The following is a 19010-nucleotide window of genomic DNA, read 5'->3' as shown; positions in this document are numbered from 1 at the left end:
TCTGTGAAAATGACGTTAAGAGAGAATAAAGACTGGGGCCTCCCCGGTGGCACAGCGGTTTAGCGATGGGTGGCGAAGCAGCGCGCAGCCTCTGAAGCGCTGGTTCCATCCGGCTGCCGGGCGAGGGTCCCACATGGTGCGCAGACCTCTCCTTGCTGCCGGCTGCTCCCCGCAGCAGTGTACTTCAGTTCTTTTGCCTGTTCTGCTCCCCGCTCTGACTCTGGTGAATCCTCTCACCCTCCCGCGCTTCTGACTATACCCAGTACTTGTATAAATAAATAAATAAATAAATAAATAAATAAATAAATAAATAAATAAATAAATAAATAAAAATCTAAAAAAAAAAAAGAGAGAAAGTAAAAATTTCCTAAGCATGTCACAGAACATGAAGTATAACATAAATATATTTTTTCAAGGGGGCCTCCCCGGTGGCACAGCCGTTGAGCGCTGGGTTGCGAAGCTGCCCGCAGCCTCTGCAGCATCGGTAGATCCCCGGCTGCCGGGCGAGGGTCCCACATGGTGCGCAGACCTCTCCTGCCGCCCGCTGCTCCTCTCAGCAGTGTACTTCGTCAAGTCTGTCTGTTCTGTTCCCCGCTCTGGCTCTGGTGAATTCTCTCACCCTCCCGCGCTTCTGACTGTACCCAGTGCATGTATAAATGAATGAATGAATGAATGAATGAATGAATGAATGAATGAATGAATGAATGAATAAAATAGCAATTGATATAAATATATATATATTTTCAAGGTACGGTAATAGTCAAGATCCGCCTGCTTTGAAAATTGTACTTAGGATTTATTAGCTAAGACATCATTACAGTAATTTCAAACTTGCTGTTATCTCTTTATATCTCTCCTTTTCTCTAGTGACGATGAACTCCTGATTTTAAGTTACCCTCTGTTCACTAATAAACATTTTCAGTCATTTTCATTTGCTTTGTTAGCATTTTCCCCAACTCCCAATATTTGTTAGGATGAGTAACTGACAGGAAAAGGAAGAACTGAACTGAAATATTGGATTATAAATTTACCTCAAGCACTCAGCTACAGAAAATGATAGGAAGACACTCCATCTTTTGGCAATAACATCCTTCTCTCAAAAATTTTTCAGTTTCTGATATTCCAATGTCAACAATAGTGTGTAACGTGCATTTTCTTCTCAGCATCTCTGGCTTAGAAATCACCTTGAGAAGATACTAGTAATGTTCAGAATTCCCTGTTGCTAAGTGAACAAAATGATAGACTATTTTAAAAAAGAAAAGAGACACCTATGTTAGTGTCTGATCTCAGCAAATGGGAAAGCTGCCAACCTGCAGAAACCCAGCTTGTATTCTACTGGAACAAATATTATACTTTGCAAATGTTGAGCCAATTCAAGTTTAGTATTGCCTTACAGTGAGCAGCAGTTAAGTTTTACAGATTTCTTATACATATTTTTGTTATAAAAGTTTAAATAATTGCTGGTGGGAATGTAAAATGATATAGCCAGTTTGGAAAGTAGGTTGACAGTTTCTCAGAATGTTAACTATTCTGACTTAGATGACCCAACATTTCCACCCTAGTTGTATACTCAAGAGCAGTGAAAACATGTCCACACAAAATCATGTACACAGATGCTATAGGAGCAGTATTCATATTAGCCTGAAAACAAAAACAACTCAAATGTGTATCATCTGATGAGTATACACAAAAGATAGTAAATCCATGCAATGGCATTTTATTCACTCATTAAGGAAATATTTGTATCTCCTACAATATGCATAAACCTTGAATATATGCAAAAGCCTTCAACTTTTCATGATATAAATATTGCTTCAAATAAACTTGTTTGTCTATATAGTTTTTTTTTTTTTTCTTGTTGCACTGACTGACTTAAGCTACTTCATGGAGAATTAGAGACCCAAAGACAATAAGATGTTTAGGATTCTTGATGCCAGATTCTTTTCCAAGAGAATTCGGCCTGTTTATTCTGCCAATAACAGAGAAATTTTCTGTTCACCCTTCATCAACACTGGGGATTACATGTTTTCATTTTTATTATTATTTTTATTATTTTTAATGGAAATATATTTGGCATATAACATTGTATAAATTTAAGGTGTACAACGTGTTAATTTGATACCTTACATATTATGATTGCCATTGTAGATTTCCAACCTCTATTGGTTACACAGTTATCATTTCTTGTTAGTAGTTGGTAAAATGGAGTTCTAGTCTCTTAGCAAATTTGATGATTCTAATTCAGTTTTGTAGTCCATACTCACTCTACTGTGCCTTAGATGTCCAGAACTTATTTATTACTTTTTGCAAGTTTGCATCCTTAAACACTCTCTGTCCTATCCTCCACTTTCCCTGGGAATTATTTTTAAATAAGTTTTTTATTCTAGAATAATCTTAAGATTTTCAAAAAAAGTTGCTGATATACTACAGAGAATTCTCTTGGATCCCTCACTCAGTTTCCGTCATTTATTACAGTGCCAAGCATGTCAAATCTAAGAAACTAACATAGGTATTTCAATTAACTGAACTCCAGACTTTATTCATATTTCACTAGTGTTTTTCAATAATGCTATTTTTCTGTTCCAGAATCCAATCTGGGATTGAGTGCCACTATTTTAATTCTTTTAAATTTAATGCAATGGATATTACATTATTGTCAATCTTGTCCCCCCCCCTTTTTTTAGAAGCCAAGTTTTAAAGGGACTATTTCTAAATATTTAGTTTCGTAGTGGTGAAATTGGGAGTTAATTTCCTTCCCAAGAATCTTACCTTGTCAAAATATTATCCTTGTTTCTTAAAAACTGGAAGCACTTCTGTGGTTTTCCGGCTAAAAATGTACAACCTGAATGTAATCATGAGGAAACATCAGACAAACATTGACCCTCTACTAAGTAACCAACCTGTATTCTTTTTAAAAAGTCAAAGTCAAGAATGACAATGGGGCCTCCCTTGTGGCTCAGTGGTTGAGCACTGGGTTGCGAAGCTGCCCGCAGCCTCTGCAGCGCCAGTTCGATCCCCGGCTGCTCCCCGGCCACCGGAGGAGGGTCCCACATGGCGCTCAGACCTCTCCTGCTGCCCGCTGCTCCCCTCAGCAGTGTACTTCGGTCCTTCTGCCTGCTCTGCTCCCTGCTCTAGCTCTGGTGAATTCTCTCACCCTCCCGCGCTTCTGACTACACCCAGTGCTTGTATAAATAAATAAATAAATGTTTTAAAAAAAAAAAAAAAGAAAAATCTTAAAAAAAAAAAAGACAATCACTGAGAAGTTGTTCCCAATTAAAGGAGATTCTAGAAACGTCACTCTAGACTGGATCTTAAATTGGGAAAAAAGGATATTATTGAGTCAGTTGACAAAATTTAAATGTGAACTGTGGGATTAAAAAATAAAATTGTATTGATGTTATATTTTCTGACTTTAATCATTTTACTCAGTTCATGAAAGAGAATGTCCCTGTGCTTTGGAAATACACACTGAAGTGCTGCAGGGAAAGAAACAGGGTGACTTGATTTCCCCTCAGACAGTTCAGGGAAAAATAGCGTGCACATAAACCTATGTATATTCATATGTAGAGGGAAATAGTGATAAAGCAAATGGGGCAAGCTATAAAAAATTGGGAAATCTAGCAGAGGGTGTTAGGGGAGTTTCTTAAATGATTCTTGTGATTTTTCTGTAATTTTAAAATGATATCAAAATAAAAAGTACCCTTCCCCCTCAAGAAAAAAAGTCAGCTAGTCTTATAGCAGAAAAAGCTTCCTACTAGAATCAGTGGATTCTCAAATGCATGCTGCCTATCTTAATCCTTATAGGTGAATGATATACCAGTTCATAGATTTTTATTTTTATGCATAATTAAGGACTACGTTTTCCTAACTCCTGATTTATTACTGGTCACTAAAATGTAATGATCTCAGTGTATTACAGAATTCTGGTTTTTTTTTTTTTTTTTTTTTTTTAGTGTGGATGCTTGACAAAATTGGCACTTAATATATTGACTTGCTATAACAGAGAATTGTAACTTCCTGTTTTTAGGAAGTACCCCCTTGTTACTAGGGTTAAAATTAGTCATTTGTTTGCACTTCCTGAAAGTGAGGAAGCATTTACTATAAGTTAAATCCTGGTTGCTGGTACTTTTGTTGATTGTGCAGGATACCATTTGATGGTGGTTGTTTCTGAGTTCTTTGTCCAGTAGTAATAGGCCTGCCTCTCTCAATGGGTCAGATAGATTTGAGAATTACTGGCTAAAAGAAGTAACTCAGTGAAATTTGATCCTTCCCAGATTGTTTTCCTATCTGACACATGCCTATCAACAGAGAGAGAGTTACTTAGGACTGCTGTATACTCTCTATGCTGGGTCAATAATTAGTTCATTAATACTCCTCCCTGAATTGGATTTAAAAATAAAGAATAAAAGACCTCCTAGGCTCGTAAGTCTGATCACGGATTTGCTTCAGGTTTTCACTAAATTACCATTATTATGTTTCTACTCTGAGTCCTCAGTATGTAGCCAACTGAAGCTCTCCATAGTAGCCCATCATTTTGGACCATCTGTTTAAATAATGTCATTTCTTGAGAAAGGGAAAACTGAAAGTAGTTGTTAAATTATACTAGTGGTTGTAGGTGATTTTTACCTATTTCATAGTTGTTCTTGTTATTATGTAAACTTTTCAATTATAAAAGGTGTGGACACATTGTACAATGGTCCCCCCTTACCTGTGGTTTAACTACCTGTAGTCAACAGCATTCTGAAAACATTAGATACAGTAATAAAATTTGAGAGATACTGCATTCATTTAGCTATAATTTATTTTTTTTAAATAATAAATTTTATTTTTATATTCCCCATAAAATTGCAACCCCCCAATTCTGACCCCAATCCCTCCCCTCCCGCCCCCCAACCGCCAAAAAGTGTCTCTGGTTCATAGTTTTTTGTTGATTTTGATTTTCACTTTCTTATAGTTATTCATTTTCCTGGTCCCTTATTTAAGTTTTCTAGATTCCTGCTGTGAGTGAGACCATCCGGTATTTTTCTTTTTCTTTCTGGCTTATTTTGCTGAGCATGATCCCTTCCAGCGCCATCCATGTTGCTGCAAATTGCATGTGTTTATCTTTTTTGAATGCTGAGTAATATTCCATGGTATATATGTACCACATCTTCTTGATGCAGTCATCTATTTTTGGGCATTTGGGCTGTTTCCAAAGCTTAGCTATTATAAACAGTGCTGCTATAAACACAGGGGTGCAGGTGTTCTTTGGAATTGATGTTTCTGTGTCCTTTGGGTAAATACTTAGGAGTAGAATTGCTGGATCATATGGAAGCTCTATGTTTAGTAGGTTCAGAAATCTCCACACAGCTCTCCGTAGTGGTTGGACCAGTTTGCACTCACACCAACAGTGCAGAAGAGTTCCTTTTTCTCCACACCACGCCAACATTTGTTGTTGCTAGTTTTTTTTAATATGTGCCATTCTCACTGGTGTAAGATGGTATCTCATGGTAGTTTTGATTTGCATTGCCCTGATTACAAGTGATGTTGAACATTTTTTCACATGCCTGTTGGCCATTTGCATTTCCTCTTTAGAGAAATTTCTTTTTAGCTCTTCTGCCCATTTTTTGACTGGATTATTTTCTTTGTTGTTGTTGAGTCTCATCAGCTCTTTGCAGATTTTTGTGATCAGTCCTTTATCATTAGTGTTGTGTGCAAAAATGTTCTCCCAGTTGGTGGGGTTTCTCTTTGTTTTTGTTATTGTCTCTTTTGCTGTGCAGAAGCTCTTTAATTTGATGTAGTCCCAGCTGTTTATCTTTGCCTTCACTCTCACTGCTTTGGGTGATGTGTCTGTAAAGATGTCTTTGGTGTGCATATCACGTAGTGTTTCGCCTATATTTCCTTCTATGTATTTTATGGTTTCAGGTCTTATGTCTAGTTCTTTAATCCATTTTGAGTTGATTTTTGTGTATGGCGTGAGGTAGTAGTCAAGCTTCATTCTTTTGCATGTAGCGGCCCAGTTTTCCCAGCACCATTTATTGAACAAACTTTCTTTGCTCCAATGCATAGTCTTTGCTCCTTTGTCAAAGATTAGTTGACCATAAATCTGTGGGTTTATTTCTGGATTTTCTATTCGATTCCATTGGTCTGTGTGTCTGTTCTTGTTCCAATACCATGCAGTTTTGATGATTATGGCTTTGTAGTATAGTTTGAAGTCTGGGAGTGTGATGCCTCCATTCCCTTCTTTTGTTTTTCAGGAGAGCTTTGGCTCTTTGGGGTTTTTGGTGATTCCATATGAATTGCATCAATAATTGTTCTATTTCTTTGAAGAATGACATTGAAATTTTGATTGGAATAGCATTGAATCTGTATATTGCTTTTGGTAGGATGGCCATTTTAATAATGTTTATTCTTCCAATCCATGAGCAGGGGATGTCTTTCCATTTCTTTGTGTCTTCTTCTATTTCTTTTAACAGTGTTTTATAGTTTTCTTTGTATAGGTCCTTTACCTCTTTTGTTAGATTTATTCCCAAATATTTGATTTTTTTTGTTTTGATAATAAAAGGGATTTTTTTTAAATTTCTTCTTCTTCAGATTTATTGTTTGTGTATAGGAAGGCTACTGACTTTTGCGTGTTGATTTTGTATCCTGCCACTTTACTGAACTGATTGATGAGTGGAATTAGTTTTTCTGTGGAGTTTTTGGGGTTCTCTATGTATATTATCATATCGTCTGCAAATAGTGATAGTTTGACTTCTTCTTTCCCTATTTGGATTCCTTGTATGTCTTTCTCTTGTCTTATTGCTCTGGCTAGGACTTCCAGTATTATATTGAAGAGCAGTGGTGAGAGTGGACATCCTTGTCTTGTTCCAGATCTTAATGGAATTGCTTTCAGCTTTTCACCATTGAGAATGATACTGGCTGTTGGCTTGTCATATATGGCCTTTATGATGTTGAGGTATGTTTCTTGCATCCCAAGAATTTCAAGGGCTTTTATCATGAATGGGTGTTTCACTTTGTCGAAAGCTTTCTCAGCATCTATTGATATTATCATATGTTTTTATATTTCTTTTTGTTGATGTGTTGGATAACGTTGATTGATTTTTGGATGTTGAACCATCCTTGTGTCCCTGGCATGAATCCTACTTGGTCGTGGTGAATTTTCTTATAGATACATTGTTGGATTCTGATAGCTAAAATTTTATTGAGGATTTTTGCATCAGTGTTCATTAGGGAGATTGGCCTGTAGTTTTTCTTTTTTGTGTTGTCCTTGTTCAGTTTTGGTATTAGTGTAATGTTGGCTTCATAGAACGTGTTTGGTATTGTCCCTTCCTTCTCAATTTTTTGGAAGAGTTTGTGAAGGATAGGCACTAATTCGTCTCTGAATGTTTGGTAGAATTCATTTGTAAATCCATCAGGTCCTGGGCTTTTGTTTTTAGGGAGTTTTTTGATTACCATTTCAATTTCGCTGCTTGTAATTGGTCTGTTTAGGTGTTCTATTTCTTCTTTATCTAGCTTTGGGTGATTGTAGAGTTGTAGGAATTTGTCCATCTCCTCTAGATTGTTGAACTTGTTTCCATATAACTATTCATAGTAGTTACTGATTATTCTTTTGATTTCTGCTGTGTCCGTTGTGATTTCTCCTCTTTCATTATGATCCTGTTTATTTGTGCTTTCTCCCTTTTTTCCCTTGTGAGCCTGGCTAGGGGTTTGTCTATTTTATTGTAAATACAGTATCTTGATTGCTTTTTTGTGTGTCATAAGTTTTTGTTAAAATTTGAACTTTTAAAAGAAGAAGGTGTGGCAACTCTGTGCATCAGATTATCCTCCTGCCAGAATTTGTTGTTACTTTTATTTAGTGACTTCCTGAACTAATTAGTAAAACCTATATACTTTATCATATGTGGTCACTAGAATTTATTTCTGGTTAGCTACTTTAATGATCAAGAAGTAATTAGAGGGCCTCCCCCGTGGCGCAGCGGTTGAGCTCTGGGTTGCGAAGCTGCCCGCGGCCTCTGTGGCGCCGGTTCAATCCGCGGCTGCTCCCCGGCCACCGGAGGAGGGTCCCACATGGCGCACAGACCTCTCCTGCCGCCCGCTGCTCCCCTCAGCAGTGTACTTCGGTCCTTCTGCCTGCTCTGCTCCCCGCTCTGGCTCTGGTGAATTCTCTCACCCTCCCGTGCTTCTGACTGTACCCAGTGCATGTATAAACAAAACAATCAAATAAATAAATAAATAATACATGCCTCTATTAAAAAAAAAATTAAAAAAAAAAGAATAATTAGATAGGACTCTCTTTATACCTGAAACCACTAATTCTCACAATCTTTTTACCAAGGGGCTTTGGATGTATGTTAAGCACACCTTCAACACTCATCCAAATAGTTTATAACTCCACATTTGCCTTCTCTTTCTGCTTGCAAATAGCCTGAAGGTTAAACAAACCTGAAGTAAAAGTTTTGGCTCTTCTCAGAACTTTTGCTGAGTATGCACACAACCCTGGGCATACACTTGGTCATCTAGATCTCCAGGAAAAGGTTTTGAAAGCAATAGATTTTGAAAGCATCCTGTGGAAATCTCATTCCCTAGCTTTTATTTTTAAATTTTTTTGTTTGTTTGTTTTTGGCTAATCTATTGTTTGCCCAGCAGTTATCTACTGACTTATGTAGCCAGAAACAGTTGTCTCTAATTATTTTCAACAAATGTCCTCAGAAGAAAAGATCCAAGTCAGATCAAATAAAGACAGTCTTATGAGTGTGGTCTTCTAGGGAAATACCAAGCAGGCCAAAAAAATGGTCATTCTCTGGGAATGGGGCTTTGAAAGAATTTCATCCCCTTTTTTACTCCTTTCTGACTGTTAGTCTGCTGGTTTACAGGTTGTGATTATAACATGTTGGTTTTCAAGGTTACTACAGACTCGAGGAGAGGACAAATGGGAATAGAACAAGTTAAAACACAAAAAGTGCACTGTTCACACAGAGATTCAGTTATTTTTCTTGAACAAATGCTTCCCAAATTGTCACAAGACATTGATTAATTTCCAAAGTTCAGAAAAAAATTCTTCTAAAGATGGTTTCTAGTGTTATTAGTTTTTTTTATAGAGCAGAGAGTTTGAGAGGTCCTTATTCCACCATTTTCTCAGGCATCATTGATCATTTATTTTTACCTTCAAAGTTGTCTTTTATTTTCAAAAAAATATCTTAATGTATTTTAAGGTAAACTAGATCTGGATTGTTTCAATCATATGTATGGCATTTTCACTCTTAAAATTTAGATATCAGTTTTTCCATCTTCAAAGGATGGATGAAAGAACTTCTTCCCACATCTACTATATAGGACTTACACACTGAATGCTGATGTATATGGACATGCTTTGGTACCTTTGGAAGAAAAACACTTATCTTCCTCAAGACTTCATATTGTTAGTTCTGGTTCTGCTTCCCACTGTATGCCCTTGATCAAGCCTATAAACCAATTGCTTCTGTTTCCCTTTTCCCCTTTCCTTTTATCCCTCACTTTTCTCTACATAGACATGCTGATGAATTTAAATAGTTTTAAATGTCTTTAAAATTACTTGAATATGTTCAGGAAAAACTGCTGTTGTTATTTGTAATTTGACCAGAAGTTAAGATTATTTTACACATATGAAGTATATTTTTATGCAATCCTAAATGTAATTATTGGAATTTTTTTATATTATACATAATACTAAAAATAAGTTTTGAAACTTCTAATAGTCCCTTGTATGAATCTCAATCTCTCTCTTTTTTTGAGTACCTTCCTAGCTCCATCAAATACAAAATTCTCTATTGTAAGTTGTTAGAACTCACTAATCTGAAGTAGAACGCCCGGAAAATGTGCTATTTTCAAAGCCTACTATGAACATCTCATTCACTACTTTTTCCTTTTAATTGTGCTATAATATATGTAACATAAAATCTACCATTTCGACTATGTTTCAGTGTGCAACTAGTAGAATTAGGTGACTTCATTCATATAGTTGTGCAATGTATGCTTTTCTTTTTGAAAAACATAGACTCCACAATTCTTTGACAATATTTGCTTCATAAACAACATTGTTATTAAAACTAAATAGGGCTGTACTTTTTTTTTGCTTGTTTTGTAGAAGCCTTGAGTTTAATAAAACATGGTCGGCACTGATTTCAATGGTCATGCTTCTTTTACCTCATTGCATTTCTGACGAACAGCTGATGAACCTAATTGTACATACACGCATCTCTTTTGGTACTGCAGGTTGCAATGCAGGCAGAAATTAACTCTGGGACAGCCATGTCAAGAGGACTGTATCAACCAGCCACAATCTTTATGGGCCGCCAAATGTCAGCAGTCTCAAGCATTGGAGATTTCAGTACAGAGCGGAAATCTCCCCAACCCACGAAGAACTTTTCAATTCCTGACCCACATTCACACCAACAGACAGCCCCGAGCAGTAATGTGACAGACAGCTATGTAGTACAAACTAATAGTGACACACAGTTCTTAAATAAGTCTGACAAAATAGATGGAAAGACAACTCTTCAGATTGGTGAGAAAATGCCAGTCACAGTCACTGTATTGTCTGAGGAGGAACAAACTCACTGCTTGGAGATAGGAAGTAGAACGCATCATGGCAGGAGTAATTTATCTGAAGTTAAAAAGTCTGCTGAACTCCATTCCCCGTTACTGGAAAGATTAAGTCCAGAGAACAGAACCACTGATTTAAAGCATGACAGTTCCAGCAGATCAGAGGGATCAGAGGGAGAAATACTGACACAGGAACATATAGAAGTCAAGGAAGAAAGAGCCAGACCGCCAGTCTCTCCCATATCAGTCACAGACTACTGTACATCTGAAAAGAAGTGTTCTCAAGAGAAGCATTCTACTTGGGAAGGTTTCTCAGGTATGGTGAGAGGCTGAGATTGTTTGCTGATTTTTGTTAGTATTTGGTTTTTCTGGGTGGTTGTGGTCTTATGTAAGAATAAATATACTCTCTCATTTTCTCTTTCTCAAAAAAGCAAAGTAGTGACTTTACCAATAAATTCTATTTAATAGGTTTTAAATATATACATGCAGATATTTTTGCAAGTGAATTCTCTGATTTTTAAACCTTGTGTTGCATTTATTAAATATTGTAATGCTTTTTTTAAACTCTGTAATGACTTCAGATTGTTTCTCCATTGTTTAGCTGGTGAGTTAGTTTCTGCTCTGTGAAGTGGAACATCGTAACTCGCCCCTCCTAAAGTTATTGATCAGTAATTTATTCATATCCCATCTTACAGATCATGCTCTTCAAGGGGACCTAGAGTCACAGAAGCCCTTCAGAAAAATGCAGGAAGAGCAGGAGGAGGAAAGTTTGTGCAGCAGTAGTGACCTCACAGTTTCTTTAAGTGAAGATGATCTGATTTTCAAGAGTCCAGAACCACAGCCAAATCCGGGTGACAAGATGGAGGGAGAAGATGGAATGGAGGCCTTAAAATTAATCCACTCTGAGCAGGAAAAAGATGCCTTATCCACTGAAAAACATAATTGTATTTTGCAAACTCTAAGCTCTCCTGATTCAAAAAAGGAATCCTCCACTAACTCACCAACAAGACAGTAAGCCATTCAATATTTTTACTATTCTGTTTTTAGTTATAGACATTTTTTGAGACCATTCTATTGGGAATGTATTATTGAACACTCAGCCATGAATTTGTAAGTTTCTTAAGTCTCATAGTCTTTCAGATAAGGTTCAGTTTTGTTTTTTGGGTTTTTTTTTTTGTTTGTTTTTTTACAAAATAGCTTTTAAAGTCTTGATATAATTGAATCATGTTAAATAACAGTTTAAAACTTTGTCCAGACATTCCCTGGTTAATTCATAGGTCAAACCCCATCACCCTCCTACCCTCCATATTTTAATAAAATAAATGATTTTGAAGTCTTGGTAACACAGAAGGTGACAAACAGTTAAACTTAGTAGGGATTCAATTTGAGAAACTACAAACTTTGCATCTAATTAATTTGTTTACTTTTTACATGCCTACAACAGTTTTATTTTTGTTATATGCTGAAATATGAGTTAATAAGTTATTCTATGTGTTAAGTCAGTTTTCCTTTTCTAAATATAAATATGAGGGCATTGGAATATTACATGTTAAATAGGAACATCAATGTTATATATTTTGAGTACTTATAATATCCAACTTATAAAACTTACTTTTTTTTTTTACTGTTGGTTGAAATACTAGGTAGGAATTGTATAGAAAACATGGAAACTATTGAAAACCAATTCTGCAAAGAAAAACAACAGAATGGCATCAGTTCTCTTTTAGGGATAGGGAGAACCTAAGTAAACAAACTAAGGTCACCTTTTAAAAATGAGGATACCAAGGCCAGGATCATAGGAGTGACACATAGGCCATTGGGGCAAGCCCTCCATACAGCCTGCCTTCCAGAATTTTCTGTTAAACTCTGATACTGTAAGTCTTTCCAGCAATCCTGGAGACAGTGAGAAGCCAGTGGGCATTCTTGTATATGCAAGTATATATTCTCTTAGAGTGCCATTGTACCTTTTAACATATTGCCTCTTACTGTTCATTGTCCACTTATGGTGAAAAGTTTAATAATCTAAATGATTGCAAACTGATGTTCAAGAAGTATTTATTAAAATCACATCCAAGTACAAAGTACTTGCACTGTGAACAGAGGAACTAATAGACTTATAGAAAATTTGATTTATTGCAGAAACAAGCCAAATTCATTCTTCTAGTAATAACACTTCTCTCTCATCAAAGGAACACAGTTTTTACATACTACATCATCACAAACTTTATTACCAGAGATAGAATGTGTGCATTTGGGTTTTGTATTTTTTTATAGCAAATAATTGGACAAGTTAAGTACTCTAGTAGACTAAGAGGCTCCAATGTACTTTAACCAGGACTTAGTCTTTTTCTGAGATGAAAGAAGTTGAATAGCTATGTATTATTAGGAATGTTCTGTCTCCCATCCTTCTATGCAGTCACTTTTTCCTAACTTTAAAGCCAAACTTCTGGTAATCTAAGGATATGGTTTTCTAAAATTTTACTGGGAAATATGTAGAATCATTATATGTTTATCTTCACAGAATACCCACAGAATGAAAGGTTAATCAGCAATAATTCTTTTCTGTGTCTGTTAACAAATCTGAGCCTATTGATTTTCTTTATTTTATTATTCTTTTTAAAATAGCTTTCACTTTTATTTTTTATTCAATTTATTTTTTTACATCGTTCATTTTTGTACAGTATTTGATTTCTGCCCTCAGCTGTAGCCCCTGTAGTTCTTCCACCACCACAGCACCTGTTATCCATCACTGCATCCCCTATGCTCTTCCCTCCCCTCTTTTGAACTCCCTCCCTTTCCCTCCCCTGCTGGATGCCTCAGATCTATGGTCAGCTTGCAAGTTTTACCTTTTTCCTGACCCTTTGTTCAGTTTCTCTATATTCCACATATAAGTGAAACCATCCAATATTTATTTGTTTCCTTCTGACTTATTTCACTTAGCATAATCCCTTCTAGCCATACATGTTGCCGCAAATAGCGTGAGTTTATCTTCTTTGATAGCTGAGTAGTGTTCCATTATTTATATGTGCCACATCTTCTTTTGTTTTTATAAAGATTTAATTATTCATGCATACAAGACCTGGGGTACTGGTCAGAGGTGGGTGGGGAAGGACTCACCAGAGAGAGCGTGGGGAACAGAACAGGCAGATCGACTGAAATACACTGCTGAGGGGAGCAGCGGACGAGTCAGGAGAGGTCTGCTGTGCCATTTAGGTACCTCCCTGGCTGCGGATCAAACCTGTGCTGCATTGGCTGCGGACAGCTTCATAGGCTACGTCTTGACCCCTTGTGCCACCAGGGAGGACCCTCAAAGATATTTCTGACCTTTATGTCATGGAGTGTTTTGCCTATTTTTTCCCCTATATATTTTATTGTTTCTGATCTTAACATTCAAGTCTTTATCCATTTTGAGTCAGTGTCTGTGTATGGTGTGAGAGAGTAGTCTAGTTTCATTCATTTGCATGTGGCAGTCCAGTTTTCTCAACACCATTTATTGAAGAGGCTTTCCTTGTTGCAGTGTGAATCTATTGATTTTCTGTGGTTAAAAAGTGCTCCCTAAAAATAGGTTAAAGGTAGTTTTGGGTGATTGTGACATTCCACTGCCTCTGAAGCCCTACTTTACCTTATTTATATTCTTTAGCACGAGCTCTTCTCTGCTCTGAGGGTGAAATTTTAATCTGAGGCTATAGTATCATGTTTTTGGAGCTAACACTATGACCTCAAAATTTCATTATCTAAGTTTAGAGTCTTCCAGGGACCTGGAGAAGAGTCAGCTGAATGAATTTAGTTAACAAAGATGAAGAGGTGGGACAGAGGAAGACACAGAATGATATTGACAGGAAACTGGAACTTCTGATTTGATGAGAATGATGATGATAGCTATTGTGTTTTTGCATGTCAGTGTGCCAGCTGAGTTGCTGTGCTTAACACAAAACTTGGTCTTAAGCTTCAAGCAGTGAAGGTGCATAATTTCTATATGAGGAGAAAAGTGAAGTGGAGGATGTTGTTTGGCTATTGTTTTGTGAGATATATATCATGAACCATACAACCCACCCATTTAAAATGTACAATTCAGGGAGTTTTGGTGTATTGTTAGTTGTTTTTAAAATGTTAAAATAGAGCCTCCCTGGTGGCACAAGGGGTTAAGATGCAACTTATGAAGCTATCCACAGCCACTGCAGCACGAGTTCAATCCTGGCCCGGGAGCTACCCACACGGCACAGAGGACCTCTCCTGACTCACCTGCTGCTCCCCTTGACAGTGTACTTTGGTCGATCTGCCTGTTCTGTTCCCCACTCTGTCTCTGGTGAATCCTGTCACCCCCCACGCCTCTGGCCTGCACCCCAGCTCTTGTATGCCTAAATAAATAAATCTTTAAAAAAATAAATAAAATGTTAAAATATATACTAAACATTTGCCATCTTTAAATGTACAATTTAGTGATTTTAATTACATTTGTGATATTATGCAACCATTACCACTATTTCCAAAAGTTTTCCATCAACCCATATATACCTTCATAGCCATTAAGTGGTAACTGCACTCTTCCCATTCCCCAGGCCCTAGTAGCTTCTACTCCACTTTGTGACTCTATAAATTTGTCTATTTTAGTGACATTTTTACAATATTTGTCCTTTAGTGTTTAGCATGTTTTCAAGGTTTGACTATATTATACATTATAAGAACTTTCCTCCTTTTTAAAATTTTGAATATTACCATTCAGATTTATAATCAAACAAAAACAAAACAAGGCAATATCACCTTGATTAGTATATCAATACTATTTTTATAAATAAATATTCATGTTTTTTCCTCAATGGAACCAGACAGTTTCAAACATAGCTAAGTAGTTTCTGGGGAAGGACTTTGTAGGACCACTCAATGTTCAGAGTGCCACTGTCACTCATGACTAAACATTTTTAGAGTAGTTTTGGGTTCACTACAAAACTGAAGGTAGATTTGGAGAGTTCCCATATACCCCCTGACCACTCACATACATAGGCTCCCCCATTATCAATATCCTGAACCCAAAGTGGTATGTTTTTTACAATTCATGGACCACCGTGCATCATAATCATCCAAAGTGCATAGTTCACCTTACAGTTCACTCTTGGTATTGTACTCTAAAGGTTTGAACAGTGTGTAATAAATGATATGTATGTACTTTGTGGTTTTGTAGAGTATTTGCACTGTCTTAAAAATTTTAAGTGTGCCACCTGATCATGTTCTCTCCCCACCCCCTGGTAACCACTGATAAATTTACTGTCTCCATAGTTTGCCTTTTTACAATGTCTTATACTTGGAATAATACAGTATGCAGACTTTTGATAGTGGCTGCTTTCACTTAGTAATATATATTTAGTTCTATGTGACTTGACTGCTCATTTATTTTTAATGCTGTTGTCTGGATGTACCACAGTTTATTCATTCACTTATGAGGGACATCTTGGTTGCTTGTACATTTTAGCTATTATGAATTAAGTTGCTATAGTCATCCATGTACAGGTTTTTGTGTAGCTGAATGTTTTCAACTCACTTCAGGAAATACTAAGTAAGGTGTGCAAATGGTGGGTAACATGCACATACATTTAGTTTTGTAAGAAACTTTCAAACTGTCTTCCAAAGTTACTGTGCCATTTTGCATTCCCATGGGCAATGGATGAGAGTTCTCATTGCTCGATATCTTCACCAGTATTTGGTGTTACCAACGTGTTCTGGATTTTGGCCACTCTAATAGGTGGGCTGTGGCATCTTATTGTTGTTTTCATATGCATTTCCTTGATAACATATGGTGTGGAACATCTTTTCATATTTTATTTGCCATGTATCTTCTTTGGTCAAGTGTCAAAATCTTTGGTTTATTAATCTGGTTCTTAATTTTCTTATTTGTTGAGGCTTGAGTTCACTGTACGTAGTTTGTACATAAGAACACAAGTTTTTAATTTTAATGAAGTCTTGCTTATCAGTTATTTATATCATGGATCACACCTGTGCGATTGTATCTAAAAAGTTGGCCATTCCCAAGATCACCTGTGTTTTCTCTTGTATTATCATCTCGGAATCTTATAATTTTGTGTTTTACATCTGTTTATAATCTATGTTGAGTTAATTTTAGTGAATGACATAAGATCTGTTCCTTGATTCCTTTTCTTTTTCTTTTTCTTTTACTTCTTTTTTTTGGTCAAGTAGATGTTCAATTACTCCAAAACCATTTGTTGAAAATGTAATACTTTTAAGTGTACAATACAGTATTGCTAATTATAAGCACAATGTTGTATAGCATATTTCTAGAACTTACTCATCCGGAATGACTAAAACATCACAGTCATTCAATAACAAGTCCCAGTACACCTCTACCTTGGCCTCTGGCAACAGTTCTACTTTCTCTTCTCTGAGTTTGACTTCTTTACTGATCTCACATAAATAGAATCCTTCAGTGTCTGTTCTTTGATTGGCTTATTTCATGTAGCATAATGTGCTAAAGATTTATCCATTTTGTAGCATCTGACAGGATATCCTTCTTTTATGGCTGAATGATATTCCATTATATGTATATGCTACATTTTCTGTACTCATTCATTCATCAAGGGACATATAGTTTGTTTCCACCTCTTGACTATTGTAAACAGTGCTGCTCTTCATGTGAGAGTGCAGTTATCTTTATGAGATCTTGATTTCAACTCTTTGGGTAAATACCCAGAACTGGGTTTACTAGATCAGATGGTACTTTTATTTTTAATGTTTTGAGGAACCTCCATATTGTTTTCCATAGTAGTTGTAACATTTTATAGTCTCCACCAATAATGTACAAGGGTTTCAGTCTCTCAGTATTCTCCCTAACACTTATTTTCTCTCTCCTTTTTTTTTTTTGGAGGGGGGCCCAGTGAGGTGGTTGTTGTTGGTGTTTTTCTACTGTCTATTCTAATAATATAAAATGATATCTCATTGAGCTTTTGATTTGAATTTCTCTGGCGATAAATGGTATTGGGCATCTTTTCATATGCCTATTCATCCATTTGTATGTCTTCATTTGAGAAATATCTTTTTTTTTAATTTATATAAATTTTATTTTTATATTCCCCATACAATTACAACTCCCTTATTTTGACCCCAATCCCTCCCCTCCCCGCCCCCCATCCCTCATTGAGTATCTCCAGTTCATAGTTTTTGTTGATTTTGATTTTCACTTTCTTATAGTTATTCATTTTCCTGGTCCCTTATTTAAGTTTTCTAGATTCCTGCTATGAGTGAGACCATCCTATGTTTTTCTTTTTCTTTCTGGCTTATTTCGCTGAGCATGATCCCTTCCAGCGCCATCCATGTTGCTGCAAATTGCATGTGTATATCTTTTTTGAATGTTGAGTAATATTCCATGGTGTATATGTACCACATCTTCTTGATCCAGTCATCTATTTTTGGGCATTTGGGTTGTTTCCAAAGCTTAGCTATTATAAACAGTGCTGCTATAAACATAGGGGTGCAGGTGCTCTTTGGAATTGATGTTTCTGTGTCCTTTGGGTAAATACCTAGGAGTGGAATTGCTGGATTATATGGAAGCTCTATCTTTAGTAAGTCCAGAAATCTCCACACAGCTCTCCATAGTGGTTGGACCAGTTTGCACTCCCACCAACAGTGCAGGAGAGTTCCTTTTTCTCCACACCCTCGCCAACATTTGTTGTTGCTAGTTTTTTTAATATGTGCCATTCTCACTGGTGTAAGATGGTATCTCATGGTACTTTTGATTTGCATTTCCCTGATTACAAGTGATGTTGAACATTTCTTCATATGCCTGTTGGCCATTTGCATTTCCTCCTCACAGAAGTTTCTTTTTAGCTCTTCTGCCCATTTTTTTGACTGGATTATTTTCTTTGTTGTTGTTGAGTCTCATCAGCTCTTTGCAGATTTTTGTGATCAGTCCTTTATCATTAGTGTTGGGTGCAAAAATGTTCACCCAGTTGGTGGGGTTTCTCTTTGTTTTGGTTATTGTCTCTTTTGCTGTGCAGAAGCTCTTTAATTTGATGTAGTCCCACCTGTTGATCTTTGCCTTCACTATCACTGCTTTGGGTGATGTGTCTGTAAAGATGTCTGTGATGTGCATATCATATAGTGTTTCGCCTATATTTCCTTCTATGTATTTTATGGTTTCAGGTCTTATGTCTAGTTCTTTAATCCATTTTGATTTGATTTTTGTGTATGGTGTGAGGTAGTGGTCAAGCTTCATTCTTTTGCATGTAGCGACCCAGTTTTCCCAGCACCATTTATTGAACAAACTTTCTTTGCTCCAATGCATAGTCTTTGCTCCTTTGTCAAAGATTAGTTGACCATAAATCTGTGGGTTTATTTCTGGATTTTCTATTCGATTCCATTGGTCTGTGTGTCTGTTCTTGTTCCAGTACCATGCAGTTTTGGTGATTATGGCTTTGTAGTATAGTTTGAAGTCTGGGAGT

General features: G+C 36.5%; 1 protein-coding gene across 2 annotated transcripts in view; it reads left to right on the top strand.

Moving 5' to 3' along the window:
• The window catches only part of KIZ (kizuna centrosomal protein), a 122805-nt gene that overhangs the window by 31333 nt on the left and 72462 nt on the right, over positions 1-19010 (top strand). For both annotated transcript variants that reach the window (XM_037493899.2, XM_037493911.2), the window contains exons 5-6: positions 10234-10879; positions 11259-11574. In XM_037493899.2, the coding sequence (XP_037349796.1) occupies positions 10234-10879; positions 11259-11574 (962 nt within the window). The remainder of the gene's footprint in view (positions 1-10233; positions 10880-11258; positions 11575-19010) is intronic.

This window comes from Talpa occidentalis, unplaced genomic scaffold, assembly GCF_014898055.3.
Source record: "Talpa occidentalis isolate TD23 unplaced genomic scaffold, MPIMG_talOcc4v2.1 talOcc4.10, whole genome shotgun sequence".
NCBI classification, from domain to species: Eukaryota; Metazoa; Chordata; class Mammalia; order Eulipotyphla; family Talpidae; genus Talpa; species Talpa occidentalis.
Note: the sequence above shows the minus strand (reverse complement) of the source record. Positions and strands in the feature narration are given on the sequence as shown.